Source organism: Microtus oregoni, unplaced genomic scaffold, assembly GCF_018167655.1.
Source record: "Microtus oregoni isolate MIOR12 unplaced genomic scaffold, Mior012 000046F_ref0000063, whole genome shotgun sequence".
NCBI lineage: Eukaryota > Metazoa > Chordata > Mammalia > Rodentia > Cricetidae > Microtus > Microtus oregoni.
In genome coordinates, this window is record NW_024543220.1 from 7,173,121 (window position 1) to 7,198,333 (window position 25,213).

Sequence of the window (25,213 nt, forward strand, 5' to 3'; positions counted from 1 at the left end):
CAGTTCCAAAGTTCCAAGATCCACATAATCAGATTTAGTTGACACAATGGCCCGTGCTTCTCTGGTACCAATGTACTGTCTTAGTTAATTTTTAATTATCGTGACTATAAAAACCTAATAGAAATAGGAAATATTTATTTTGTTTAATACAATCAGAGGACTTTAGTCCATCATGGCAAGGGAAACTTGGCAGGCAATTTGTTTCATAGTAAAGAGAATGTGTGTTTGGGGCTGTTTAGAGTAAAGCTAACCTGAAACAAACAGCAAGGTAATAATGGGAGCTGAACTACAACCATCAAATGCCTACCTTTAGTGGCCTACTTTAGTAGATAGTATGGAAAACTAGAAATGATGAGGACGATGGGGGAAATTGACAGAGACAACTAAAATAGATTTCAAGGACCAGTAAGTATGGTGGGGAAAGACGGGCAGGCTGAGAAGTCCCTTACATAGATGGGTAAATGAGATGTCTAGAACACAGTGTATTCATGTATGGGCTTTGCTCAATGTAACAATGGAACCAAATATTTGCCCAATTATCTTTGTCTTGATAAATATATTTTAAATGAGTAAATTTCATGAAATATTTCAATAACAACTCTTCTGACATTGTTGTCCTTTTGTGACATGGTATGAAGCAATGACAAAGAAAAGTTGTACAAAGAGTTACATTTTAGTTTTCATGAAAGTGGTTGGAGTTCTTTTTTATTGTTTCCTTTCCAACTAGTCTAGATCTAGTCAGACTGAAAGGATCTATTAAAATAACCCACTTCAATTCTTTAGGCTTAAATCACAACTATACTGAATGGAAAGAGCCTTGAAAAATGTAATAAGAAAAAAAAAAGAAAAATGTAATAAGCTTCAAACACATGAAAAAAATCAAGAGATAGATTCCATCAGAGTTCATGTCTACTCTAGTTAATTCCTACCCACAATCATAACACTAAAACTTATCCACAATTATCAAAGACTTTCCTGATGATTGGGACTTATCTGATGATCGCAGCTATATGTCTACTTATAATAGTCCATTAAAGAAGAAAAAGGTGATTTTAGAAATGTCATCCAATCCAGTCCTTTAATTTTAGGCTAAATTTAACAAAAGTTTTTATGATACTAGTTTACTAAAATGTAAATGACAACATGCCAGATACTCAACAAATCTTTTTTGAACATTGATCAGCAATGATTTTTCTACCCCCGAAGTTCTTATAAGACTAGTTAGAAAAAACCCGATTCCAGACGTTTGCTTTTTGCTAGCTTAACTCCAAGGTCATTGAGATGCCCTGTCTCAAGGAAACAAAGCCAAGAGTTAAAGAGAAGAGCACGCAATATGCTCCTCTAGTTTCTGCATGTACACAAGCACACACATCTACACACTCCTGTGTGCATACACCACACACACACAAACACACACACACAAACCAAGTGGACTTTCACACCTATACATACACAAGGAATAAATATGAAAGGGTAGTGAGAATGAAAATGTCCTTCATATTATTTCATGAAGTAGATCAACATTTATAAATATTGACACATGATTTGAAAATATAGGGATGTGTCTTTATGCAAAATTTGATATTCTAGTGAAATTACATCTTATATTTTTAAATCTTAGTTTAGAAATTTATTTCAGATGTTTGAAGTGACTTGGTATTTATATATTATGAATTCTAGTATGATTATATATATAATTTTTTCACACACAAATATTGTTATATATTAATACATATAAACATAGTGTATATTTATATACTTTATATAATGCTATATATTCTAGAGTACATGCAACAACCTATATCATTTTATACTATATTCAATTTTCATTCATAGATTACAGTCATGTAAATATACAATGTATAGATTATGCCATACTTAGATTGGATAAATGCATATCTTGTTAGATGAAAAAGCATGGGATAAAACCGGACTCTCTGAACATGGTGAACAATGAGGGATGATGAGAAGCCAAGGACAATGGCACGGGGTTTTGATCCTACTTCATGTTCTGGCTTTGTGGGAGCCTAACCAGTTTGGATGTTCACCTTCCTAGACCTGGACGGATGGGGGAGGACCTTGGACTTTCCACAGGGCAGGGAACCCTGACTGCTCTTTGGACTGGAGAGGGAGGGGGAGAGGAGTAGGGGGAGGGGGAGAATGGTGGGAGGAGGGGGAGAACGGTGGGAGGAGGGGGAGGGAAATGGGAGGTTGGGAGGAGGGGGAAACTTTTTTTTCCTTTTCTCAATTAAAAAAAAATCGAACATTTGAGCAAACTTACTGATTATTAACATTACCTGTAAAAATAATTTATAGGATTTACATTCTACTTTTAATATGTGTTAAGAAATTTTGAAACAATGAACATGTTTTGGTAGAAATATATCAAAAGTATGTTAAAATAATATTCCAGTGCTTACATGATAAAAATTCTCCAGAACATCTTATACAAATTCAGAGACTAAAAAGCCTCAGCCCAATTAACAAAACAAGAACGGCCTCATCGCACAAGGATTTGATGAGTTGGGCACACTCCCAGCTCCCTGAGTTATTGTTAGAAGCAAAATTGTGGAAACACTATGATTTGGCATTCACTTTTGAATAGCCATTATTGTTGTTCAGATTGCTTAAACAGTTCAACCACACATATTTAATCACTGCAGAGAATTCTTAATTTTAGGGAGTGATAAGTAATCAAAATCATAGAAAAAAATTAGCTTGTCCTAAAATAAGCACAACATATTATTAGACTTGAAGTGAAATTTAAATTTATTTTTCATAGGAAATAGAACTAATCTGTGGTGGGTGTTATTTGCATTATTGTACAATATCCCAAACTCTTTTAAAGGATTATGATAGGTGTTTAAGTATAAATTATAATACACAGATCGTTTCAGGGAGTTTTATCATTTCCAAACTAGCTCTCCACTCACCGTCACAAGAGAGTATGTGGATATTTCAAAAGAATTTAAGCTATTCATAGAGGAACAGATTTGACTTTGTAATGTAGGAGGTCTGGCTTGAAGATCATTTTATCAGTTTTTCAGCCCACCACTAAGGATTTATCATGGGTAAAATGAGAGTGGGCAACGTGAATAACTTCTCTTCATGATTTTCATCAATATTATAGGACTGTCTAGAGGCAATAAACCACACCCATTTCCTCTGTCACACCTTCCCATTGTTCTAAGTGTGAGGCAGGAAAGTATCCACATTTGTACAAATCTGTTCCTGGCACTGCATACAAATTTCTACTTATATAAACATATAAAAGTAGAGATTTCTTGCCTTTATCTAGGCTGAAGGGACATTTACTTCCTGGAATCTGAATGAGAAGCATTATATGACACAATTAATATATATAGAAGGCATATAAAACAACGATGGCTCTATTATTCAATTGCCACTCATAGGAAGTTGGGGGGAAATTACTCTCCAGAGGTCATAACTGACTCCCTTCTCAGGTTTTTTATTTATCCACTTTTCAAGAAAAAAAAAAAACGAATTTCTCCCAATTTCTCCCAACTGTGGGCTTATAAATACAACCTGAGATCTGAATAGAATATCGGGTGCTGTTTTTTCCTGCCTTTATCTCTCATCATGGATGATGAAGATGTTGCCACTGGAGTTCAGCTATGACAGGATAGATGATTAAGATCTAGTTTAATTGGCTTTACAGTGTGAACAGGAGCCAAGACTTAATGATTGTTCCCCCACCCTCTGTATTAATATAAACTCTGATGCGGTTGGTGAGAGCAGGAGTCTAATGATTATGAAGGGCTCTTTATGGAAAACAGCGCTGATTATACAAAAACGCAGGGCACATGCTTAAGTTTGCCTCTTGAAGCTTTCAGTTAAGGAATATGCCTTTAAGAACGTATTTGTTTGCGATATGAATGTGTGTTGACGTTCTGATATATGTGCGTGTGTGTATTTGTGCCTGTGAAAGTAAGAGGCTAAAGTCATGAATTTTCCTGTCTCATCCTTAGGTTTTGGAGACAGGATATTAGTGAACCTGAAGTTTATAGATTCAGCAAGATTGGCTGAAGAGTAAGCTTTGGGGCTTCTCCTGTCTTTACCCAGCCTGGGCTGACATTACAAGCTAGCCCCACCACCCCTAGCTGTCCATGTGCTTCCATAACTAGCGCTTTACTAACTGAAGCATCTACTAAGCTCCTCTCTCAACTTTTGAAAACAGCATTGTTTCAACTTTGATTTAAAGGCATAAATTTGAGATCATCACCTCCGTGCTTTTAAAGCATGTGAAAATTATTGACGAGTTTATGGAAAACTTACCTTTAGCCTTAGATAATGTTAGAAACAGTTGCTGCTGTTCACTCTATAGAGAACAAATGCTTTACAGGTGGTAATCAAAAAGGGCTGGATGGTAAGAGTATCCCTCATGATGGGGACAAAGCTGGTCAAATGGTTCACTCTGCTTACCACAAGTCAAACTGCTCCCCGTAGTACTGGAACTAAGCACATGCTAGAAAATCAGAACATAAAATGAGAAAACATTTCTCCAGTGAGCTTTCAACTCCCTGTTATTTCCCCAACTGTCTTCACGTGGGAGTGTTTTAGGAAGAACTCTCGTAGCCTCAAGGCTGACTTTGTCCAGAACTGCGCTTTTCAGCTACTAGAACAATCCAGTTTGACCAAATTTTCTGAAATATAAAAATGAAAAGGTAACAGACTCAGGATTTTGAAAGTATCTTCACAATACATATCTAAAAATAGCAACTCCCATGCTGGCTGTAGAAATATTTGATGTATATTTTGCTAATTCTCCTAGTGTCATTCCACCATCTGGAAACCCACCGCCTAGGCATGGATAATACACATCCCTTGCTCACTGAACAAGTGACTAAATGACTGTGGAAAGGAGCAACAATGATGGAGCAAACATAATACACAATCTGCATTCTCACTCAATTCTGAAAATGTCAATGGGACCTCTACATTCAAATTAGAGGTCCTCCAGTCAGTCACAGTACGACTGGATAGTTGTTTTCTAGCTCAGAAATGGTAACTCAGGATATCTGAGTTTAATCATTGGAGCCTAAATCATTTGTACCAAATTTCCCCACTCCAAAGGCAAGGGGCCAATATGGAGTCTGGGACAGATATCCGAAGCTACCAAAGAGGTCATATTGGAAAAGAGTGCCTAAAGTGTAATTAGCCGACCTTGATGAATTTTTTAAAAGTAGAGATACAAAGTCTTATAGGTAAAGAATGGGGTTGGACCTGAAGGAATTGGGTGGTGAGGTGAATATCATCAAAACATGTTGTATGAAGCTATCAAAAGATCAATTAAATTTTCTTTGCTTTTTCCCATAAACTATACATTTCCAAGTAAAAATTTCAATCATATTCATATTCACTGAGTTTTTATTGTTAATATAGCAATTGAAATAAAATTCTCTATTGATAGATATTGTTATGATCATTCTTATCAAAAACTCTCCAGCCAATCCACTTTAGGACAACACTGGGATATATATTTTTCAGGAAAGCACTCACTAACTCCCACTTTCCTGAGCAGGCACCAGCTGGAAGTGGATCCTCATCTAAAGCTACCAGACTAATGAGGTATTTCTCTCTCCTCTCAGGGGCTGATGTTATCAACTTTGATGGCCATGTTGTGTTACCGTACCGCTTCAGAAACAAGAAGATGAAAACACTCAAAGATGTCATTGCTTTGAAATTCAAGACCTCGGAAAGTGAAGGAGTACTCTTGCATGGTGAAGGGCAGCAAGGGGATTACATAACGTTGGAACTGAAAAAAGCCAAGCTGGTCCTCAGTTTAAACCTAGGTTTGTTGTCATCCCCTATTATTTTTTCCATATTTAAAATATTTGTAAAGGAGGAACTGGAGAGATGACTCAGAAATTGAGAGTACCTGCCGCTCTTACAGGGGACTCAGTTTCAAATCCCAGCCACACATGTTAGTTCACAAGTGTCATCCCTGGAACTGGGGTAATCATATGACATCTTTTGATCTTCCTTGGCACTAGGCATCTACATGGTGCACATACATGCATGTAGGCAAAGCACTTATTAAAATAAATAAATTCAAAGCATTTTAAATGCTACATATTTTTTTACATTATAATTATAAGATCTCGTGTTATATTGTCAATTAATTTTCATCTATGATGGTAGAGTATTCATTTGTATACCTATTTCTTTTAGTCACCTTTTTATCCCTGTGACAATATACCTGAAAAAATTATTTAAAAGAAGAAATATTCTTGGTAGAGGGTTTTAGGGGAGGGGAGAGGCAGAGAGGAGCAGAGAAAAATGTAGAGCTCAATAAAAAATCAATAAAAAAGAGGAAAGATTGTATTGGTTCATATTCCAGATGTCTTAATCCATAGCTCTGGGATTTTGGTGAGGTATAACACTAAGGAAGAAAGGCATGGTGAAACAAATGTGCTCATGGGGGCCAAGAAACAGAGAGGAAGAGATTAGAAACAAGACAGATGCCTCAGTGGTCCACTTTCTGTACCTTATGTCTTTGAACTACCCCATGCTGCTTGTAACCTCTCAAGTCATTATTTCAATAGTGGGTCGATTGATCCATCCATGACTTTAAAGCAATCCTCATCTAATCATATTGCTAAATTTCATCAGCTGGGACCAAGGCTTTAACCATCAATTCTTTGCGGAACACTTTAGATTCAACCCATAATATTGCTCATTTAATAAAATGGTATTTGAAACACTTATATTATGTTCAATGTTATAGTAGCTGGTATTATGCAACAAAGAACAGAAAGAGAGTGTCTCATTAAGTTTGTAAAATACTCCAGAGAAATAAAAATAAATGACTTCAAATTATGAGTGATAGGAAATCAGCTTAGTAAGTATATATTATACTGAGTTCAGGTTTAAATGCCGCCTAAAGAAGCCATAGGACCAATGTTAGAAAATATGAGGGAAAACCCTCTCTTAGAAAAAAAAGCCACAATATTCAAGATAAGATCTAAGTAATGGCGGAAAAAAACACAAAAACAAGAGAAGAAGACTGCATGAGGAGGGATCACTGCAAGCAAAGAGCTTGCATGCTTATGGAACAAAAAACAAACTGTAATGGATACATGTATGAAATTCTGAAAATGAGAAAAAGTCCAGGGGATGGAGACGGTTCTGGTTCTGTAGGATGCTGCAGGTTCTGGATGTTAGAAATAAGCAGCTGTATGATGATCACTTGTAGGTGCACTGATATTCTCACAGGAGAAGGAATGCCTAAGTCAGCACAGAGTCAGAGAAGACATCTTCATTGCTGGGGAGGGATGGTGCTGACATCCATGGAAAATTATCAGGGGAGATAGAAAGAAATGTATCTGGGAAATTATGTCAGTGGTGAATTCTGCGTGACCCATGATGAACTGTGTATGAAGCACAAAAGAAAGAAAGGAAGGAAGGAAGGAAGAAAGAAAGAAAGAAAGAAAGGACCAAAAAGAGAGAAAAACAAAATAAAAAATAACTAAGATTTGGGCTCAGGCACAAAATGAACAGTTAGTGACATTTTCATAAATAGAAAATAAAAAGAGGACAGGGAATTACAGGGCTTAGGATGAAAGATAGTACATTTGAGTTGCCTGTCACATAAACAAAAAGTGTTTATATTGGGTCAATTACAGCATTATAAGAGGAGAATGCACTATGGGGAACTAAGCAGAAATTGGAGAGTGGAGAAGTAGAGTGTGTATTTCCTCAGAAGCCAAAGAAAGAGAAGTAATCAGTGCTATGTAGCTCACCTTTGATGTCAACTGGCATAGAGACATACTGGTGAACAAAGACTTTGTTAATATGGAGGTTACCATATGATCACTCTCTTAGGATTGTAGAAACACTCTCAGAGACTTGTTACTTAAGAAATAATAAAAGTTGCTAAAAAGAAAAACAGAGGAATGAGATATTGGTGGGTGAAGGAGGCAACCCAAAGGGTTGTTGTCTTATGTGATTTTTCCTTCCATTACTTTTAAAAAGACAGAATCTGTGCTTGCTGGCTTGCTGGTCACATAACTGAGACTCACATGTTGCTGAAGAAAACGTTCACAGCATTGGCAATGATATTCAGATTCACGGACTGTCCAAGGCAGTAACACCTCTTTCTTTGGCTTGGTTCAGTATTCTAGGTTCTAGATAGAAGTCTTCAAAAAGCAACGTATAGTCCATAGTTTTAGTTTATTTATTGTAATAAGAATTCAACAGACGTAATAACTTAGCAATAAATGAATAGCAAAAACACATTTGTCAAATGTATCACTAGAGAAAGGCACAAAATTGAAGATTAAAACACTCAAGACAGTCCTTGCCAATGGGATTTCTCTACCCTATTTTTTCTTGAGCCTCTGTATATTACTAAGGATGTGTGAACTTATTTCGAGGATTGCCATCAAGTCTAGGAACATAAATTTAATTAGGGTTTTTTTAAGGCAATAATAAATTGTCAAAACTACATAGTTTTGACTACACATCACCCACATTAAAAAATGATGAAAATTTGAATCACATATTTACAAAAATACTGTTTTTTACATTAAAACAAAGTGTATGTGAAGCCAAGTGTAGTGATAAGAGCGGTGGGCTACGTTCCTGGCACCCGGTCACCCACACGGCTAGCTTTATATCAGAAATAATTACATAGAAACTGTATTCTTTTAAACACTGTCTGACCCATTAGTTCCAGCCTCTTATTGGCTAGCTCTTACATATTGATCTAACCCATTTCTAATATCCCTGTAACACCACAAGGTGTCTTACCAGGGAAGATCTTAACCTGCGTCTGTGTCGGGTGGGAAAATCATAGTGACTGCCTGACTCGGCTTCTTTCTCCCAGCATCCTGTTCTGTTTACCCTGCCTACCTAATTTTCTGTCCTATCAGGCCAAGCAGTTTTCTTTATTAGTTAACCAATGAAAGCAACAGATAAGATACAAGACCCACCTCCATCAGCCAAGAAATATGCAAATTTTCTTTGTAGTTTTAATTCCTTTCATTAAAAAATAGTCATAGTACTCCATTATAGTTCCAAGCTGCAAAGAGAAATATGTATGCACTGAATACAAAAGATAACACGGAAAAGAAAAGTTAAACACTAAAGGTACCAAATTCTCTGTCACATGAGCTATAAGCACAACAAACATTAAAATGGAAGATAATATTTTTTGTCAAATTAGAAAGTATGTCTTTTCAGGGTTTATGGGTAAGTGACAAAAATGGATCTTTTTTTTCCTATTCTTCAGATAAAAATATTTGGGGGAAAATTATCTGACCACATAGCTTCAGATATTTGAAGTAGTTTTCATATTCTACTCATGCATTATTAAAAAATAAGACACTATGAGAAAAATTAAGTCTAAAGACAAATATTGCAATGTTATTTCAATATCAAAATTTAGAGGAAAAGTAAAATTTATAGAAAATGTATTAGTTGTACTAAAATGTGTTTAATTTTAGTTTATTTTAAACATGGAATTATTTTATGTGCATACCGGTTTAGACTGTAGCATATATGTGCAAGTTTTAATTCTATAGAGATGTGCCATATGCCATTCAAAGACAGCTATAGTCTATAAATATAACTGTCCATCATGGCACTTTGAGTGATGTGGAGTCAGAGTCCCTGGCCTATAGTCTACTTACCATCCAGGCAACCACTGGACTATTCCTGTCGTGACCCCAGAAGATTAGCATAACCACCAACCACATGTTGTATGTTAGATCAATACAACTCTTGGTGCACAAAGTCACAGAGAAAAACAAATGGAAAACCCTAGAGACTGGATCTAAGACAATGGTGGAATTATTGCTTTTGTAAAGAAAGCTTTGGGGGACATTTTCTGTAGTTGGCTTGATGCTGGGACAACTTGAAAAAGATGGATTTGGTGCTGTGGAAAGTGAGAAATCTGCCAGTGGCCTTGGTTCTCTACTAAGAGGCTGGCCAACATGGCACAGACTGATTCTCTTCATAAGGATAGACTTCTGATCAAGATGACACTGAGGGACCCTTCAGCGCTAGGGAGAAGAAACACATGGGAAATGCATAAAATCCAATGAGGGTCTGGACAGTGATGGCAGCAGAACCCAAAGTTACAGAGAAACCCTGTCTCGAAAAACAAAAAAACAAACAAACAAAAAAAAAAAAAACAAAACAAAATCCAGTGAGGGATGAGCACAGAACCCTCAAATAAATCAGTGTAAAGTAACTTCTCCTCCAGCATGGATAGAAGACTTGAAATAGCTTTTGGAAACACCAATGGAAAAGAAATTACAATCAACGCTATTAGAAGAAAAAAGTTTCCATAGGCTTCCTAGTGATAGCAGATGAACCCAATGGATGACTGTCTTGTAACCTCTTAAAGTAGGTGTTTGCACAGGGGCGAAGTGCTAATAGGCAGACTCTGTGAGATTTTCTATGGTAAAATGTGGTAATGAGAATTCTACATTTCAGGATAAAAATGGTGTTGTAAGTCTCAATGTAGTAGTTCAACTCACTTGTATCCATTCCTGGATGTAGGTCAAAAGACATGAAAATCTTGTCAGTGAAAAAGACTGGATGTGTGGTAATGTGCTGTCCGGAGTCAGGTGAAGGATGATTTCATCTTAATTTTACAGTGAGCTACCGTGGATGTGCTCTTTTATCCAATGAGAAGGTAACGTTGCAGTACAGCAAGAAGCAGCTAGACTATCCAGCCTCCTCAAGAAGCAGAACCACTATATCAAAGGTTTCACATTGAATATGTATATACCTGAATATGTATCAGCATACATATGAATAATTAAGTGGTTGTATATGGAAAAACATCTAGAACGAAATAGATGACACTATTTTTAGTGGAGAAAATAATTTGCGTTTCATTTTCCTTGTATATTCTTCATAATGTTCTTCATCTGTAATCATGAACAGGCATTTGTTTTGAGGCTTCAGGGGCTTGAAACTCTTTGTAACACATGACGCTGTAGGATGGAAGGGAAAGGTTCAGTGTAGGGAATGGGAGCCAAATAAAACATGTATAAAATACCTGAGTGTACATACATGCCATATTTGAGGTGTGTCTAAAGACATTTTTTATTTTAATTTTTAAAATGTATTTCACATGGGCAAGAGGAGGGAAGCACATGTCTAACACAGTGTTTGTGTGCAAGTCAGAGGAAAATCAAAACAGTCTAATCTTTCCTATATTGTGACTCCCAGAAATCAAAATTAGGGGGCCAGTTGGACAGCAAGTGTTTTTACCCATTGAACTGTTTTTCCAACCCAAGATATTTATTTTTTTCAGAGCCACTTTCTCTTACTTTTCTCTAATGAAACACGTAGAGTAACCTTTGAAAATCGACTGTGATTTATAGAGATGTGACATTACCTTTGTGAAACACGTTGCTCGCTCTATGACCTCGCCAAAAAGAGTTCATTACCATTTCACTGGAAAGTAGTTTCCTTTCAAAGTTTTATTAGCTGTCTGGGATTTATGACAGCAGTAGATATATATCTACTCAAACACCTACTGCTACTCTCTATAGTAGGTGACCATCCTGCTTCTCAGACACTTCATCTGTGAGTCTGTTTCCAGTAATAAAACCCAGGACAACCTTGCTACTTAGACCTATTCCTCTTCTATTTCTCTTCTTGTCTTTCTGGTCTCCCTACCATATAGAAGAACACATGCACACACAAACACACACACACACACACACACACACACCATTATCACCAGATATTTTTGATTTCATCACTATCCATGAAGAAACAAGGATTATTCTCCACATTTTGTATGTCAGCAACCAGACTCAGAGCAATGACCAACTTTTTCCCATCTGAACATCAAGCTAACATGATGGCACTTCTGACATCTGAGCCCGTGAGATATCCACCCACCAAAACTTAGAAGAATTCATAACACTGTACAAAAACATTTGCATTCTCTTTTTAAAAGAACAAGCATTTACTTACTTTCAGTAGCTTTTATTTATATCTTCTGCAAAAATCCTGATTCTCCTATACCAGCTTTAATAGACAAAGCTGTGTATTGGCTTCACATTGGAAAAGGAAGATACGCCCCTTTGCAGGATGGGTCATGTGGACAATGTCTTACTTCTCTTTTTCTTCCATTACTCAGGAAGCAACCAGCTTGGCCCCATCTATGGCCACACATCTGTGACATCAGGAAGCCTACTGGATGATCACCACTGGCACTCTGTGCTCATTGAGCGCCAGGGACGGAGCATTAACCTGACATTGGACAGGAGCATGCAGCATTTCCGCACCAATGGAGAGTTTGACTACCTGGACTTGGACTATGAGGTAAACTTGAGGATGTGTGATTGTGATAAAGGAGGAGATAATGCATATTCTACTATCATTTTACTATTAATTACATATCTGTTCAAGCCCATTCCCCTTCCTTCTCTATAGAAAACAAATATCTTTAAATTTACTTAACAAAGTATATGTGTAATTGTAGTGCATATTATAATATGTATATATATATATATTTAATTGAGTAATTTTCCCTTTTATTAAAAATTTCTTTTTTTTCCTCACAGAATATATCCTGATTATGGCTTCCCTTTTCCCCTGCTTCTCCCAGTTTCATCCTCAGATCCCTTCCCCCTTTTCCTCTCATTACAAAACAAACAGGTGGGGCTGGAGAGATAGAGAGAAGTTAAGAGCACTGTACTCTTCGAGTAGTACTGCTTTCAAGTCACAGTAACCCCATGGTTGCTGACAACCCTCTACAATAAGATTGGTGGTGCCCTCTTCTAGCATGCAAACACTGTATGAATAATGAATAAATAAATAAAATATTCTAAAAACAATATAAAGAAAACAGACTTATAAGGGATAATAATAAAATAAAAATAACACATGGAAATAGGACAAAATGATTAGAAGAAAAAGAGTCCAAGAAAAGGCAAGAAACAGGTATAGATACAGAGACCCACTCATCTGCACACTCAGGAACCCTATAAAAGCACTAAGCTGGAAGCCATAATATACACACAAAGGACCTATAGGGTATAAGAGAGATAATGCATATATGAATAAATAAGAGAAGTTGAAAATAAAATAAACCTTAAAAAATAAAGGAAATCCCTGGCATGACATTATGATACAAGAAACCTCCAGAGATACTGTTTAGTGCATTTTCTGTTGGCCAGATACTTCTGGGCATGCAGCTACCCTTAAAAGTTATTTGTTTTAACAGTGAGACTTCCTTTTGGGAGAACTAAATTATCATTTACAAGTGGTTATTAATTAGGAATAGAATTATTTCTAATTATATAAATTAAGAAATAGGAAACTGGATTAGGGATAGGCGTATGTGTCTACTTCTCCTTTCAGCTCTAGCATCTGTGCTAGCCCTGTGCTCACTGTCTCAGTCACTATGGCTTCATATGTGCGTTGATTCTCTTGTGTTCCAAAGGCCCAGTTTTCTTGGTGCTCTCCATCCCTTCTGGACTTGTCTGCAATCCCTTTGGAGAATATGCTCAAACAGACCTAAGTGCTTGCACCTGGGTTTGAGCTACTAGAAATCCACGTATCCTTCCACCTCCAACACCCTAAGTACCAAGCATTTTCACAGGGATCACTAGTCCCAACCATCAAAACTGGCAATGAATTACGACATCTATTACTCCTGAGGCTATGCAGTATGTGATATCTGGAAGGTTCACTTGTTTTTTGTAGTATATTGAATAAAAATATCTTCACTTCTAGTTTATATTATTATTTATACACTCATGACTTCTGATAGATCTTTCACTAAACCATTTGATCAGACAGAGTTGTCATAAAAGAAATAAAATAAAATCTGGAATATTTTAAAGAATTGACCATTAATATACATTTAAATTTTTAAATAACAAAATATTTTTAAAATACTCTGATCCAGTGAGATTACTCAGAAGGTAGAGGCACATACTGTTGTGCCTGGCACCCTAAATAATTCAATCCTAAATTGAATAAATTACAGTATGCTTAGGGGCAAAGAGTGTGGTCTCTAACAAGCTGTCATCTAATCTCAACAAGCACAATGTTGCATGTGAATTCCAATAGACATACGCATGTAAATAAATATGAAAAGATATGACTTTTAAAAAACTCAATGATCATCTTGATACCTAATATATACCCATGTGTATATATGCATATGTTATAATTTTATAACATTCAAGTTGATATATTAGATTTAAAGTAAATGATCAGAGTCATTTAACATAGTCCATCACATCTGTTAATAGTATATATGGGTAAATTCTTTGTAATATTTTTTAATTGGAGTAATTTGAAAGCATTGCATATTCAGTAGCAGCAAGTACCCAAGCAAAATAAAAAGCATGGCATGTCACTCAGCTAAACACTTCCAAATTTTCCTACCTCATGGAACTAGTAGAGTTTTAATAATCTTCCAAAGTATTCTGAGCCTAGGTTGTTCAAATTACTTAAAACTTACATTCTAATAATTTGATAGCCACTTGAAAATTTTCATAAATACTGTGATAATGAACAAAATTAGGATACATGAATACTTTTTTCAAATTTGGGTTCTAATTTGATGCTGGTGTTATTTTTCTAGTCAGCTTCCATACTGGATGTCTTACTCTAAACCTCATCCCAACAGGAAGTCGTGAGACCAAACAGGGCAAGACCAAATATTGGATTGTCCAGCCCCACAGGCAGTGTTTTACATAGTTTCCAAGAGATGCTAAGAATTGTAATTCCTTGAAAGATTTAGTATACACTGGGACAAGCTCTGAGGTTTCTATGAATCTTTATGTTTCTTGAAATCTACATTTGAGGCAACATAAATTTATGTGCACATTGTGTGTGTATTTCCCTCCAACTACATTTAAAATTTTAATTATACAAAATATGCTCATCATAAATTATTGGTAAAAAGAACCTGAATTGTTAGCTATAAAATATATTCTATATGTCAATGGAGACATATTAACTTAGAAATATAAATTTTAGACTAAATATCCACCAACAAATGATTATTAATAGAAGCTGTGAATTTGAAGGAAAGTATATGGGACAGATAAGAGGATTTGGAGGGAGAAGAGAGACGGGCGAAGTGATATAATTATAATCTCAAAACTAAAATAATTCTTTTAATAGTGAAAGAATATGAAAGTCCAAGAAATTTGAATCTCCTGCAAGTTGATACCGCATCTCTTGTGACTTACTGCTCTAGTGTGTTAGAGAACTTGCAGATGAATTATTCATCTTCCATTAATAAACTTGGAAGTATCACAGAATAAGGAGACATCTTGAAGCATTAGCCATTGGCAAACATAATTCCAATTTTCAAAAACCATAATTAGAGATTTGGGGTCACAGACCCTATTGAGTTTCTGATGAAATCTGTGCATATTCATGCACATGCAACACAATCTACATGAGGTCAACAGTTCTAGGATTTCACAGTGTCTCAAATTGTTCTGTGTATAACACAGTCTCATATTTGGGAGTCTCAGCTATTGGCTGAAATGAGTGTAACAGAGTTATCAGAAGAGGTACTGGGGGGAACATAAATTTACTGAAAAATAATAAGAATTGAATTATTATTTCTCATTGATAAGCTAGTGTCTAGTACTCTTCTTTTTGGGAACAGCAGCTATTGTCATGGGTCATAGTGAAATTGGTTGTGTCTACTTTTGTATTTTATACTATGTAGTAAAGATACTTTATGTATTATTTAAAGAACTCTGGGGCCTATTAAGTAAGAGTCAGTATCAGAACTGTTGTCCATATCTCTTTGCTGTATCAACAGAGGAAGTAGATTCCTACCACACAAGATGGTAAAATTAACTTCAAATGTAACATAACACAGATTTTATAAAATTCATATTGAAGAATTAAACTCTAGTATAAAGGATAAAAGAGCTATTCTCATGTTCACAAAGACTGTCTTCTGCTCCCCTCAAACTACTTGACTTCAGTTCTTGCAGAGTGGACTGAGGCAAAGGGCACCGAGGATCAGCAGGAGTGTGTTTAAAGCTCTCAGAAGCTCTCACTGAGTGGAAAAGGAGGGATACACCGGTCTGATTCTTTAACTGTAATAGTGTAAATACCTCATCACCATGAATTTCATGCTGTGAGTTAGATTGTACTGAGTGGGTGTATACACCTGCCTCCATTTACGACAATATACATTAGCAAAGAGAAGTGATGTACTACTTTGTACCTTTGACAAGGTACAATGTTGACATGGCTATTGTGTGTGAAAGTGACCCAAAAATTTCCCCCCTCTGCTCTTCTCTGTGGTGTTATTACACCATGAAGTGGGGAAATCACTGTCAGCAGTCATACTGCTAACTACATGGTAGCCTGAGATGAAAAGAATATATGCTTTGTTTACTTCCAAATCAAGGAAACTAAAGGACAAGGCAGTAATCCAATATTTGACTTAATCTGTTCTTCATTTAAATGCCACTTACAGTACTTTGAATGAGATGCCATAATTTTATGCAATACATCTCTGCATGGGATAAAGGAAGTGACCTTACTGCTCTTTTTATACTTATCAACACACTATAGTCACTGAGAAAATCAACCATATACCCTCAAGCAGAGCTGGAAGCCTGAGTTTGAATATATTTCTGATCCTTACTGGTTGTGTGATATGAGTAAGTCATATTCCCATAATATAATAAGAAAATAAGATCATATTTCTCCAAAGATCATGTGATAAAACAACATATATATGCATATATATATATGTGTGTGTGTGTGTGTATATCCATAGTTAAGATTTATATAAACATACATATGTGTACATGGAAACATATTTGTGCATATGCTTGCATGTTTATCCTTTCACATGAAGGGATCCATCTCCTTTTGCAATTAGCTCTAATTTAAATACCATTTCAGTGTGCAATCTCCTTTTTTCTTCCATTTTTTTAACCTGGTGGTAAATTACTCCAAGAAGGACATTTGCATTCCTATGGTTATCATGACCAGCAGGCAGAGAGATAGGTTTAAAACTCTTCCTTCCCCCTTTATGAGCTCAGGATGACATACATCCTACCAATGACATACTGTAAGTGCACGACTCCCACAGTGGTTGGTAAGTGCTGTATATGTTGACTTGAGGATGACAGAGCTAACTGGAGAGAATCATTACTCCATCCTAAAAAGGATATAGAGAAAGGACACTAGAGTTATCTGACAGCATCTGCTATAATGTTTAAGTACTTCATACCCAATTAACTGGCGAATAAGAGTTCAAAGTGGTAGTATTCTTACTGAGACCAAAGAAAGAAACTCCCAAATAGGATTTTTAATCTGGTAATTGAAAAAGGGTTTATCAGCATAATTTTAGGATACCTAAAAATGTGGTGGTCCAACACTACATTTAATTAATGACATGATATGACAAGAAAAAGTAAATGGCAAACTAATATGTGATTGCTTCTGTAATGAAACTGGGCTAGATCCCACTTCCCTCACCTGCAGTGCTTCAGGACAGTATTGCCCACGAACACACATCCCTGGTTACTGAAAGCAGAAGAAGCTTCTGGTGCATTTGAGTCATCCTCCCAGAGGAAAGACGAAGCCTCGATTAAAGAAACCATGTGCACAGAAGAACAAATCTGTAATGTGAAACAAGTATAACAGTCACAATGTGATGTTGCCAGCACCAAACAGATTTTGTGAGCCAGTGAGAGAGCTTGGCAAAGAAAAGCTCTTTCTGCCAAGTCTGAGGAAAAGTGTTCAACTCTGGACCCATGTGATGGAAGGAGAGAACCTACTTCACAGGTTGTCCTCTGACCTCCACATATGTGTCATGCATGCAGATATGTACACACACACAGACACACACACATTCATGTAATAATATTACTAATAATTTTTTTAAAAGAAAACTTGGGATGGATCACTATGAGTTCCCTAAAAGTAATTGCCAAAGAAACTGGAAACAGCTACATAGCATTTCATTTTAGCCTTGTGGCTACTGCCATCAATGTTAGTATCACATTCAGAGTACCTAGCAAGGTCAGGGTTCCTGAGGTTTTCAAATATTTTCTCAATTATTTCTATCATTTTTATTAAATTTTTCCTTTTGTGGATTCGTTATTTTATTCTATGTGTTTTGATTTTTTATTCTTAACTTCTCCTCTCATGTATGAACTCATTGCAAGTGATATATATTCAGCTGAACATGATTAATAATACTTAATTCTATTTTAAGTGAGGCCTTTTTAAAAACATTGTTTCGTAAAACACCATTAATTTGTCTTTTTCACTAAAACTAATTAAGCATTTTAAATGCCATAACACCAAATAATGGAACATAATTTCCTCAGGAGCCTCCTAGAATGTTGCACATCCTTGCCTTATATCAAATATAAAGCCCTCACTCTTGAAAAGGCCTCAGCAATTGCTTTCAAATTATAAACTGATGACTCTGTAAAGGAAAAGTCTGCTTCAAAGAAATTGTCTAACTGCATACATAAAGGAAGCATACCTAAAATTATACATTACGTTTACTTACTAATTCACTATCAGTGGTGAATACTCCGAGCAGTAGTGATTACGTGTAATTTTGCATCATCTGTATTACGTCTCCAGAACTTGAAACCGGTGAGAAGTACACAGTGGGGGAAACATATCAACTATAACAGAAATACCCAAAGGAGGACAGTGGTGTGATGTACATAATGGGGAACATACCCACTGTAATAGTAATACCCAAAGGAGGACATTAAGAAGGATTGGTCTCATCCATGTCTGCAAGATTTATAAAATGGGTAAAACTTGACGGCCCCACTTACAGCCACTGTGCCCGACAAAGTCCCTGATCCATACACAAATGGTACTTTTCAGCTGTTTTCTATACACGAAATAACTCTAATGAACCTTTGACTTGAGCAGCCATTAGACTTCACAAAGCCCACAGAGGATAAATACAGTATTCCTTGCTTTAGGTTACATTTTTATCAGTTTATTATATTAGTTATGGTTGTCTTGAGATTACTAGAGGCATTTATTGGTAACATGTCTTTGAATGATAAATAGGAATATATAGTTTTAATATTCCTTGATAAAATAAAGTTACTAGATAAAATCTTTTTAAGATGCTCTCAAGGCAATTCATAAAATGCTTTTGGTGTTTAAAAACTGCAAGGAAAGCTTGCGATTTTATTGGTCAAGTTATAATCTAATTATTGGAATTAATGATTTCATTATGCATTTCAATAACAACATAATGTAATGAGCAAAAGATTTTGTAGGCAAGATATAATGTTTCCTCTTTTTTTGACTGAGATAAAGGTGCCTGACATTGATTGTATTTACAACTTTACATAGTTTATTATAAGAAGGTATAAACGTTTACATTTACATTTTCTCAAAGATAACCTTTGGAGGCATACCTTTCTCTGGAAAGCCAAGTTCCAATAATCGGAAGAATTTTAAGGGTTGCATGGAAAGCGTTAACTACAATGGCGTCAACATCACTGATCTCGCCCGAAGGAAGAAATTAGAGCCATCAAATGTGGTAAGAACCCAAAATATTGATCCATTTTAAAATTCACATGAACTTTTGTTGTTTTTTTTTTTATGGGGCATTGAATAACAACAAACATCTAGCCTGTTTCACCCTGATTGGGTTCAGTACCACAGTGTAAAACAGATGTAGACCAAAAATGAGTATCTGACATACTCAGAATACACAACTGAATTTGAGTCAGGTACCCTTTGTGCCCAGAGTTTTTAAACTGTCCATCAGAGATTCATAAAAAGAAGGGCAAACTGACAAGGATGGAGGGAGATTGGAGAGAGTGATGAGGTAACCAGAATGAATTATATAATACATGGAATTGTCAAAGAAGAATCTAAGGTTATATAAGAGAAGTATTAGTGTAATAGTTAAATAATGGATTAAATAAGATAACTTTTGTTTTGGGGGGCAACCAAAGAGTGGGTCACAAACGCTCATGCTGAATTTCTTCTGAGTCCTGTGGGGACTGGTTTCAGATTTCTGAAGAAGGTCAAATAATGAAAATGATTCAGCAGCTGGCATCTCTGTGAACTGCTAGGTAGCCCCCAAAATAATAACAAATGTTTATCATGGGCCTTTCCTGTAGATCTGCTTAGAGTTTCAGAGGCTAGTCAACTATCACAGTGGGGAACTCGGTGGGAGCTGGTGCTGAAACATTAGCTGAGAGCTGCATCTTTCATCTGCAGACAGAAGAAAAGAGACAGAGACTGAGCCTAGCATGGGCTATTGAAACCTCAAAGCCCACCCCCAGTAACTCTCTTCCTCTGACAAGGCCACACCTCCCAATTTTCCTAATCCTTTCAAATAGTCACACTCTCTGGTGATTATCTCATTTAAATATATGAACCTCTGGGGGTCACTTTTCTTCAAACCACTGAACATATATATCATACATAATATGTATCTGCTGGCCAATATATACAATATTCACCATATTTACACAAGCACTTACATACCCACATGTCATGCACATACATAGATCACATAGTAACACAAGATACTACGTACTAATCACACATGTATGCCACATACAATAATACATAAAGACACGCATATAACATATGCATGCAAGCACATGCACTAGCATAGCAATTAATATACATACAAGCGCACATACTCCATATTCTATGTACAAAACACTATATTATATGCTCATATACCACATATTATGTATACAAATACACACAAACATACATGCTCATACTATTCACTCCCACAAACACACACAGTCCATATATTAAGTGCTCACACACACACTGCACACACACACACACACACACACACACACACACACTTTTTAAGCTTGTAAGCTTTGGATATAATGTCACAGGGATCCTTTCACTCTTCTGAAAAATTGAGACTTTGAGGAAAAATGTAGAAAGCAAGGTGTCAGATTAACATTTCCATTATTTTCATTTTAAAAAGTAAAATTCTAGTTCACCGTTAGTCCTGAGAAGTGTGGTACTCAGACTACAGAGCACCAACCAGGGGGTCATCACTAAGGCAACCCTAACTACAAAGCATGCTGAAACTAGAAAAATCTTTGCTTAGACAAAATATTTTACAAAGTATAAAGCATCTACAAGACTATTTTAGTAAATTGTTTGTAGACAACCACAGAATAATTTTGTGGCAAAATATGCACACAGACTGAAATCATTAGGAAAAATCATGAAGTAGAACATTTTGTTACCATCCCTACAAAGTTAATGTTTTATAAAGAATTTGCTCAAAGACATTAGTAGCTGTTATTTCAGTGAAATTTCCTCAAAGTCCCGCAGATTCCCTGTCTTCTCACACCCACACCCTCCTGGTGCATATATATTACATTATATAATATATGCATATATATGTGTGAGATAGAGGTAAAAGTGTCATCAAAGTCCTTTAAATATGATTACAAAATGAAAGAAGACCATCATGTGGTCTCCCCATCACAGCATGCTAATAAGCTGTCAGTCCTTTGAGAGGTGTTGATTGCTACACTCTGTACTAGAAGTTCAGCTATGCACATTGCTTCTAACACTACAGGAAGTTCCATCAAAATCCATGCATCCACAAAATCGGGTCGAGATGCTAGCCCTTAAGTTTGGCACAGGCTCCATTACTCCTTGAATATTTGTATAGCCATCTTTTATTCAGTAGCCTCACATAGATGTTTTTTTTTTTTACTTATAGGGGAATCTGAGTTTCTCTTGTGTGGAACCCTACACAGTACCAGTCTTCTTCAATGCTACAAGCTACCTGGAGGTGCCTGGCAGACTTAATCAGGACCTGTTCTCGGTCAGTTTCCAGTTCAGGACTTGGAACCCCAGTGGTCTTCTGCTCTTCAGTCAATTTGCAGATAACTTAGGCAATGTGGAGATTGACCTTGTGGAGAGCAAAGTGAGCGTCCACATCAACACCACACAGAGCAAGACAAGCCAAATCGACATCTCCTCAGGTCAGTGGAATCTGATTGATATGTTTCTAAAAGCCAAAGTGGAGGCTGTTCTCTCTCTCTCTCTCTCTCTCTCTCTCTCTCTCTCTCTCTCTCCTCCTCCTCCTCCTCCTCCTTCTCCTCCTCCTCCTCCTTTTCTTCCTCCTCCCCTTCCTTCTCCTTTCGTTTTGATATTTATTTTATTGGCACTAAAGGCTCACAATACTTTCCATCTTCCTTAATTGCACTATACTCTGTTTAAAAGATATGTCGAGTCTAGGGTATGGGCAAGAAAGAAAGTTGGTTGACTTTGAATTATACCATGTGAATCTTCTAATCCTTCTAGATACTGCATCATATTTAGTAGAGAAATAGTCATAACTCAGCATGCATATTTTAAATGTAAAAGTAAACAATGTTTGTAATGACAAGACAGTGCTTAGTATATTTTGACCTCAAAAGATTTCAAATAGCTTTTACTACTAGTTATAAGATTATATTAATGTAATTGTCAGTTTAAAATGATGGTTAACTGCCTCAATCCAAAGTGTCACTTGTAGACATTTGTCGGTTGTTAAGTAAAAGTAAACAAGAGATAAAAACAAAACAGAATAGCTAAGTTTATATATATGTCAACTGAGAGAAGGTTGGCATGACTGCATTTTGCATTATTTTAAATGAGCATTGTTATGGTGTCACAAGATAAAGCATTTTCTTAGATTGATATGGTTTTAGGGACGATGACACTGAAGAGTGAAATGTTAGTAACCAAAAATCTATGTGCAAGTTGGAAGAATGATACATTTTTAACCAAGTTTCCCTAGTTGTTCCTTGAAATAGGAATATTAGTTACATGTTACTGTGGTGTATAAAATGCCAAGCAAAAAGAAACAGAGATAGAAGACTTTGTCTGTGCTAGTGCTTTGAGGGAACATTCTATGATGGCTGCAGAAGCATGAAGTGGTTGGGTCATATTGCATTCAGGGCACAGAGAAAACAGCAACGTTTAACTTACAAATAACAATGCAGATACAGGTTGGGGGCAAGAAAGCAGCATTTACTGAGCATTTAGTACAGATGTGTCAATTACAAAGAAAGGAAATCATGACAGATAAATCAGGTGTGCAACTTCTGCCACATTTTGAAATAGGATATTATTACTCTGTAAGTATTTTGCAGACACCAGGACACCCACACACTGAATTACATTATTCATCTCATTTCTTCATCTCTGCCATAGGCTTCAAACTCCTGGAGTATTGAAGCCATACATAGTCTTCCTGTATCTTGAGCTTTCATATCTTTCATATCTTCTGGAAGAGCTGTTCCCCGAATGGTTCTCAAGTACAGGACTCACTGTATGAACTAGATCTTAGACAAATGCTCTAAGATAGAGCCTATCTCCCCATACAATACGTTCAGTGCATCTGTAATGTCATACTCTGTGTACGTCAGTGCATTGCTATTCTGAAGGGCTGTTTGTGGATTATTGAAATGCCAGGATACCCCTGTCTATATTCTGATTTTTTTTAAATTATCCTGCATGGGAAGTTAAAATGACTAATAAACCAATTTTTAAATCAATTTTTCTTCTGGTAAGCTCAGCTGGGGAGATTCAGAGTAAACATAATGTATCAAGAGACCCAGAATAAGATAAAACAAACATACATAAATGATTTATACAGTTGAAAAGCATCTACTGTGAGGATTAAAGGTTCTTTTCTAAAAGCTAAGCACATAAAAGTGTTAGTATGTAGTCCTCCCTCATGACGTTATCTAAGCAAACTAACTTGCTCATATGCTTCCATGTAACCAAATAATTGTGTTTGAAGTAATAGTATCTTCAACACAGCAATTACTAAACTTGTTTGTTTGAGTTGGTCTAACTTGAGTTTACAAGATATTATATAACTTAAACAATATTAGAAGACAAAGAACCAACAAAATAATCAAACTAAAACAGTGTGTAAAAAATATCCATCTGCAGAACAAAAACTAAATTCAGCTAATTAACCTTAAAAGTTATCCTTAAAGACTGAAAAATGGACTTTAGAATATTTGCCAATTTAGACAAAAATTGTATAACTTGAAGGAAACTAATATGATGTCTGATTATTTTCAAGCCTGACTCTTAGCTCCATGTAATGTTTCAAACATGTACTTTCCCTCCACACGTACTAAGAGTGAAGGCCATATTGCAATTACACACATTTTAGAAAAATGAGTGCCTATGAACAAAAAGATTGCCATTAAAAACACATTGCATCCAGCTAATGGTAAAATGTCTGCCATGAAAACATGGAGAACTGATATTAGATTCCAAGTACTCATACAAAAGCTAGGTTTGATGGTGGTTGTGCTCTTAATGATAGAAGAAGGGGGAGATAGAAAAAGGGGAACCTTAGGATTGGCTGGCCCACAAATGTGGCCAATTGGCAAACTTCTGGTACAGTGGCAGATATTTTTCTCAAAATATTAGATAGAGTATAATTAAAGATTACACCTAACATTGACCTATAGACTCTCTCTCTCTCTCTCTCTATATATATATATATATATATATATATATATATATGAATGTGAACTCTCACATACAAATTTACATAGAAGATAACATTACAAATAAACACACATATTTAAAAATCTAGAAGAAAATAATTTTAAAACTTAAAATGTTGAATCTTGTTTTTACAGATGAATTTCACAAAATACAATTTCATCGGCATCTTACTAAATTCAGTCAAGTATACAAATCACTTACCATATGCAGGAATACTGAGAAGGGAACCCAAAGTCCTGCTGTTTGGTTTAACAAAGGTACTACACATGTACTACATTACTTCTGCCATTACCAATGTGAGAATATCAATTCTTTGTGCTTCATTTTCAAAATACCTTTGGTTTCAAACATTTTTAAATATAATACCAATAGCATTTTGTTGGACACATACAGAACAAGGCACTGAGATCAATTCACAGTTTCTCATATGTTGTTGTTGAATGATTGTACCTTTTTTCCGATTTTAGCTAATAATATAGTCCAAGGTAAGGGTGAAGATATCCAGGTGATTTATACTCCCTTTGTTCTGTCTTTTACAATACAGTCATAGAGTATTGATTTAAAGTAACTCTTAAAACAAATAGGATAATAATCTACATGGCTCCCATTCTCCTAGCACCGTTTCCTCCAAGTCATGATGACTCTTATTTGTTCATTGTAGTTCTTGGCAAAATGCTCAATGTGTTAATTTAAGCAAACTCTGAGTGACCTC

The 25,213-nt window shown here is 35.9% G+C and overlaps 1 protein-coding gene across 2 annotated transcripts in view; it reads left to right on the plus strand.

The window, feature by feature from the left end:
• Positions 1–25,213, plus strand: part of Cntnap2 (contactin associated protein 2) — a 2,078,180-nt gene that overhangs the window by 854,542 nt on the left and 1,198,425 nt on the right. For both annotated transcript variants that reach the window (XR_005972587.1, XM_041635058.1), the window contains exons 5-8: positions 5,610–5,813; positions 12,128–12,312; positions 19,376–19,519; positions 21,701–21,965. Coding sequence is in view for 1 of the 2 variants with exons in the window: in XM_041635058.1 (XP_041490992.1) it covers positions 5,610–5,813; positions 12,128–12,312; positions 19,376–19,519; positions 21,701–21,965 (798 nt within the window). In the remaining variant the exon portion in view is untranslated. The remainder of the gene's footprint in view (positions 1–5,609; positions 5,814–12,127; positions 12,313–19,375; positions 19,520–21,700; positions 21,966–25,213) is intronic.